The sequence below is a fragment of the Alosa pseudoharengus genome, unplaced genomic scaffold, assembly GCF_046254945.1.
Source record: "Alosa pseudoharengus isolate Yale_2024_CS ecotype anadromous, Long Island Sound unplaced genomic scaffold, YU_APseudo_1.1 YU_APseudo_1.1_scf_11, whole genome shotgun sequence".
Classification (NCBI taxonomy): Eukaryota; Metazoa; Chordata; class Actinopteri; order Clupeiformes; family Clupeidae; genus Alosa; species Alosa pseudoharengus.
This window is the reverse complement of record NW_027468576.1, coordinates 34,826,485-34,832,967: the sequence shown is the minus strand read 5'-3', so window position 1 is coordinate 34,832,967 and position 6,483 is coordinate 34,826,485. Positions and strand designations below refer to the sequence as shown.

Below are 6,483 nucleotides of genomic sequence, written 5' to 3'. Positions count from 1 at the left end.
TTCTAATGGTGCTTGGCAACAGAACTTAAACTTGTTGGAAAGCATCTGAACTTCACAGGTTTTTGGCCAACATGCATATACATCAATCAGCTTAATGTATACATTGAGTCTTGTGGAGGAGACAGGAGACAAAGGAATACTACAACCATCAGTTCAAACCACCACTACACACAGAGTTCTTTTTTTATTTGACCAGATTTTAAAAGGAATGTTAAAACATTTCGCTAATACATGCAACAGCGGTCAATATTTTGTAGTTGGTTGACTTGCTTGTCCATTGCTAAATGTTCTAATTGGAATGGGGTGTCCAGTGCATTGTTGGTCATCTGGCCAAATAATGATTAAACAAAAGATGTCAAATAGGATAAAATAGGATAATCCTGAATCAGTCAGATACAATCCTTTTTTTATACCGTCTGAATGACATGCCTGACTGCCCCGGAGGTACCATTCTAATGAACAGCCAAACGGGTTGCAACCATCACTGAATGGTGTCCTTCGTCCTTCATTGTGTTTCAAGTGATGTCATACATCTTAAAAAGATTCCCACAGTTGAAGTCTGTCCCACAAGTCCACCTCCTGCATGCTTATTTGGCTGTCGGCACTTCACTTGTGACAACTCCAGTAATCCTGAGCCCACTTCAAACCATCCACCGTGGAGCCTAAAAACACAAACAGGAGCCGTTTAGAGTTTTCTTTTTTTTCAAATGCATTAACAACCTTGAACTCATGAAATCCCTACGGGAAACACAGAGCATTGCACAGCATACCATAAAATGAAATGACCTACTTTTGTTTAAATAAATTGCTTTCATTGTTATATCATTAATAGTTTTAGGGGAGCTGTTCTAGCAACAGAGACTTTTAGGCTGTAATAAGCGCCTTCGCCTCTTCTCATTCCTCTCTCGGATTTCCGAGGTAAAATCATGCAAATAGAAATCTCACTTCAGAGAGATACAGAGGGAAAAAAAACCCTCTGCTGTGCCTGTACCTAAAAACAGCTACTTACAGAAGTTCTTAATCCATCAACTCCCACACCCTGCTCTGACTGTCATCCACCTCCCCTGGCTCTCTAAGCACCTGACACACCTTTTGTGTAATTAGAAGACTCCTGATCGTCTGAATCTGCTTTATTCAGCTGACCAGAGGTGCTACGAACTCCTGAGTGCTCAGCCAGGTACGTGAGCACGTTGGAGAGATGGAAACGCAAGCAGGGGGGTGGGGGTGAGGTGGAGGTACAGGATGGTGGGGAGCGGGCAAGGATGGAGAAGCCCTGGTTAAGACAGACGGAAATGAATCCCTGCCGAAGGTTCCACTGGGTTGAAGTGGGATGGTGTAGTGGTGGTGCACTTACCCGCTGGTTTGTATTCACAGCCGACGTATCCCTGGTAGCCCAGCTCCTCCAGCAGGCTGAAGAGGTAGGGGAAGTTCAGCTCTCCGGCACTGTCTGGCTCATGCCGACCCGGCACCTGGGCGATCTGGACGTGACCTGTGGCACGGGCGGCAGTACAGACGGCCTGTCACTCACCCTCTTCGGCAGCTATCTATCGGTAATGGATAGGACGCACTCATGGACTCGCACACACATAAGACTAGAGAGGAGGGTTTGATGCACAGGCTTTTAGAGGCTTTCAGCAATGTCAACACAGACCATTTCTTGATATATGTGTGGCCACAGCCACTCTTCTGAGGGCTCAGGATGGAGATTATTGATATCCTTTCAGAGAGGTCCTCTGCCAGACTAGGGTGATGGGGGGGGGGGGGGGATGCTGTAGCTGCTGTGAGTGCTGACTGATAGCTGCTTGTTAAAGAAAAAGAACATTGGACTGTACTGACCAGTCAGTGGAACTGCTCCCAAAATACATTTAAACTAAATGAAACATCTCATCTCTTTTGACATCTTCAGATTGACCTCACGCCCTGTGTTTTCCCTTCATCTGAAGAGGTGTTTATGTTTATTGAAATAAGGCATTAGAAGGAGCACAACTCACTGGAAGTATGCTAATAATTAAATGCTGCTGATACAACGCTTAAAAATTTCTCATCCTGTGGGTGTGAGAACTGCTGTTTTTCATTAGTCAGGACCTGCTGGTGATATAATAGGAGGCTTTATGATATTCCACACAATACCCATGTATCTGGACTTGTATAAAAAATAAAATATGTAATATTTTCTTGTATACACACATACACACACTTGCCTATGAGGGGGAAATACTTCCGGATGTTCTGTGTCAAGTTTCCATCCATTATTTGCCAGTGGTAGACATCCTGTGTTTTGCAGGGTGGAAAACAAAATGGCTCCTGTCAGCAGAGACTGATTCCACAGCAGAATTCTGTGGTGATTTAAAGAAGCACTTCCCATCCCACGTCCCTCTGCTGCTGCCTCGACTCAGCCTTGCTGCGATGCTCTGGACTGTGTTTAATCATACTTCACTGCAGCTGCTGGCTTTTATGTGCCGGGTGACAGCTCAAAGATGCTCTGAGCGGCCATTCACAGAAACGCCGCTCCGGCTCCGCCACCTTGCCCCTGACGCCTGTCAACAAACCCATGAGCTGCAGGACAGCTAATGGACTCTGCTGCTCTGTCAGCAACTCGCTTTTCGCTTTTATTGTGTCTGCCTTTCCACTGTGTGTGTGTGTGTGTGTGTGTGTGTGTGTGTGTGTGTGTGTGTGTGTGTGTGTGTGTGTGTGTGTGTGTGTGTGTGTGTGTGTGTGTGTGTGTGTGTGTGTGTGTGTGTGTGTGTGTGTGTGTGTGTGTGTGTGTGTGTGTGTGTGTGTGTGTGTGTGTGTGTGTGTGTGTGTGTGTGTGTGTGTGTGTGTGTGTAAGGAAGGAAGGAAGGAAGGAAGGAAGAAAGGAAGAGAGCTAACAGAATAAAGGGAATTACAAAGGACAAAAATAGCATCAACATCCTTATCCGTTAACGACTGCACTGGAACCGCTGTTAAAGTACAGTATGTATGTGTGTGGGGGGGGGGGGGGGGGGGTATCCAAAGCAAAGTTTCCTGAGAGAGCGTTTAGCTGATACAAGATACCTTTACAGAGATAAATGCTGAGTTCCACACTTGTCATATCTGTTACTATGCCTCAAGGAAGCTATTTATGGGCCCACTTTACATAAAATGTCCTTATTACAGTTGACTGACATGAGTAATAAATAATGGCATGCACTCAAAGAGGGACGTTATCACCTTTCTCTGGAGCAAAGCTTTTCACAACAATCACTAAAAGCATGGATGTAAAAAGTACACTGTGCAATCACTAAAAGCATGGATGTAAAAAGTACACTGTGCAATCACTAAAAGCACGGATGTAAAAAGTACACTGTGCAATTCAGTTCTGTTGTTCTCCGTCTCCCTCTATTCCACGCTCAGTGTGTGTGTGAAGCCCTAAATGTAGTTTTCTTAATTGCTTTACATGGAGTGCAACACACTTACCATCTGCAGTTTAATGCTGGAGTGGCCGACTTTTTGCAGAATATCAGCCGCTATAAAAAAAATAAAATAAAAACACACGGACAGCGTGTACAAAGCAAGGGAATACTTGGCACTGAAAAAGCAAACGCTCCGCTAAGATACTCAGGTCCAGCCTTAGGCAATATCTGCAATCAGTGCATTCTTACCCTGATGTGGAGAGTTCAGAAAATACAGTGGGTCGGTTATCCTGGTGTTGATAGGCTCAATCAGGCCCAGAATTCCTTCCTGTTGGCAGAGAAGCAAGTTTACGTAATGCACCATTAACCTTCTGTGAAGAACTATATTCTATTATACTAGAGTGGGAACTAAATTGTAGATCAGTTCAAATTCTAGATCAAGAACTAAAATATGCTTTATTATACTACAGTAAGAACTAAAGTATACTCTAAGAGATACAGTATGATATGATTATGCTATGATTATACTGTACTATCTTGAAACAGTATTGTGAATAATGTTTTAGTGAAATTCTTCCTCCATCATGATGGCCATCATTTAGACTACATTAATGCACTGAGAAAACATCTAGTCATTCCGACTGCCTTTGGGTCACTTGGCTAACTTGAACTGTCCTACTCCTCCTACCTGTCTACCAATTAAATTATATCTATGCACTGATGCAAGAGGTCATATGGAGGTTTAAATAAATGGTAAATCAGTTGTTTTCACCCAAGGTGTTACTCTGGCAGAATCACATACTGCAGCTGACACAATATATGTTATTAAGTTCAGAACTAAAGGGGTGAAAGCCCAAAGCTCAAATGGATTATGGATTATTTACACCCTGTCTCAGTCTGTACACAAACTCAGTATGTACACAGACGCGAGAGGCTCAGGTTTTAAAATATGGAGAAGAAGTGTGTGTGTGTGTGATCTGCTGAAAGTTGAGTGATGGAAAAAAATTGGTGGGGTGTCCTGATCAACACTTGAGCATCCTTTCTGGCTCTGTGCCATCAGCGGAGCGAGCAAGCGAGTGAGGAGGGTCACCTTTGAGAGGACATCTGCAGCGTGTTTCAGGTTCTGGACAAAGGTGGTCTCCATCTCCATGGCAACAGTCGAGCGGTCCGCCCCCACAGGTACCCTCCCTGCCATCAAGTGGATCCTGGCGAAGCAGAAATATGTTTACAGTGGGGAACCTGCACACACTGATGCTCTGAACACCCACTGCAGACTAAGGCTATAAGACTTGTTTTTGCTGACACTACCACAAAGCAGTGCAATGTGTCTCATAACAGCATGAATGATTTCAAGTGAAGGAGAGGTGCTATAAGGAGCATACAACCTAATAAAACCATACTTTATTTAAAAGATGTCCATGTTAAATTCTCATTAACTGTTTTAATTGTCATAATGATGCATACATGTGGTGGTCAGTATGTAGTGCACCCTCTGGTCTCTGTAATTATATGGTCTAACCTCTGCTCTCTGTGTTAATGCGGTCACAGGCACATGGTGAGTGAGTTATGTACCTCTTGCAGTCCAGTGCTTTGGCAAACTGCACAGCCAGCTGCAGGCCCTTTCTGAACTCCTGCTCTCTGCCCGGCATGGCCCCCAGACCAAGGTCACCGCCCTTCATGTCCCCTTCACGAGTACAACAAAAAGAATGCCTCTTCATGGGGGCTGTTTGAACAGCTATTTTCTGGCTCATTTCAGACATATGTAACATTCTCATTGGTATGTACACTTGCTGTTTGGGTCAAGGTGCAAGCACCACAAGGGAAATTGACTATCCAGCTATACTGTAATGGTACTTACAACAAAGGCAGGAATGGACCTTTGGCTACAGGGGTTTAATTAAACTTTAACAAACCTAGAAATAATTAACATGGCTACTCGATTAAAAAAACATATGACGTCTTACGTATAATAATTGTGGGAAAACTATAACCAAATCGAATGTTAACAGTGGCAGATACGGTGAACCTTCACAGTAGTGAAGTAGCCTATAATAACTCCACTAGTGTAATGGTAGACTATGGCTTAAACACGACGGGGCATTAAGTTTTGGGATTTTGTCTTACCCGGAGGAGTATTCAGCAGCACAACCTCAAGACCTGTTTGTTTCTTTGCCTCAACAAGCTTTGCAATGTCGCAGTCATACAACCAAGCAGCTTCAACAGCACGAAAGCCAGCGGACGCAGCCGCCTGCAACCTTTGAGTAAATTCTGGCAACTCCGTAAACAACCAGGAGATATTTGCGCAGAATTTTAACGCGGCCATTGTGACTGCTCTTGTCCAGGCGACAACGAACAACTCTGTAGTGCGGACAGTCAGTCAGGAGTAAATAAACGAGCAGCAGCAGTTGTTTTAGAGTAAATGTTTAACTAACTAAATTGACTGATCATATAACTGCACGGATAGTTATTGCGAGTCAAGAAAATGATTTGCGCACTGATCCCACCTTTTATAACCGATGACTGCCGTATGTCATCGAAACGTAGGCTGGTGCACACATGACATGTGTGCTGTAGTCCAATCGTCCCGACTAGAAACGGGGACAAAATCAGACTACGTTGATAGCCAACTTGATTGCTACATTAGAATATAGACAAAAAACACATTGTTCTGTTTAATGTTTAAAAACACAATTATGGATATGGTTATGGATACGCTTTTGTCCAAAGCGACATACAAATACAAAACAATATAGTACTTTGAATTTAACAGGGAACAAATTAAAATGTTGGTCAGACTATAAGGAGAATAGCAATAATAAACAATTCCAATTCAATCAATAGCCTAATGAAATAAACAATGAAAATTAGGGGGGGAAAGCAATAATAGCAATAATAAAACAATAATGTCAATTAGACTTTATTTTGTTTTAGTTGACACATTCTTCTTTTAATGCATGCCTTATTGTATCCTGACAAAATTTAGCATTTGGTGTTAATATGCCTACCAGTCTACTTATAAATATGATTAGGCTATGATGAATAAGGCTACACTTATGTATTGTGCGTAGTATAATATAATAATATGATATAGCCTACAATGTAAGAGACA

At 42.9% G+C, this 6,483-nt stretch overlaps 1 protein-coding gene across 1 annotated transcript; it reads right to left on the bottom strand.

Annotated features, from left to right (window-relative positions):
• Window positions 1–5,927, bottom strand: hyi (hydroxypyruvate isomerase). Its single transcript, XM_076279008.1, has 8 exons — window positions 5,499–5,927; window positions 4,947–5,058; window positions 4,465–4,579; window positions 3,624–3,702; window positions 3,439–3,488; window positions 2,202–2,271; window positions 1,355–1,489; window positions 1–662 (listed from the first exon to the last, which is right to left on the bottom strand). The coding sequence occupies exons 1-8, from the start codon at window positions 5,695–5,697 to the stop codon at window positions 607–609; spliced, it is 816 nt and encodes a 271-aa protein (XP_076135123.1). The 5' UTR covers window positions 5,698–5,927; the 3' UTR covers window positions 1–606.
• Between the last annotated feature and the right edge of the window lie 556 nt (window positions 5,928–6,483).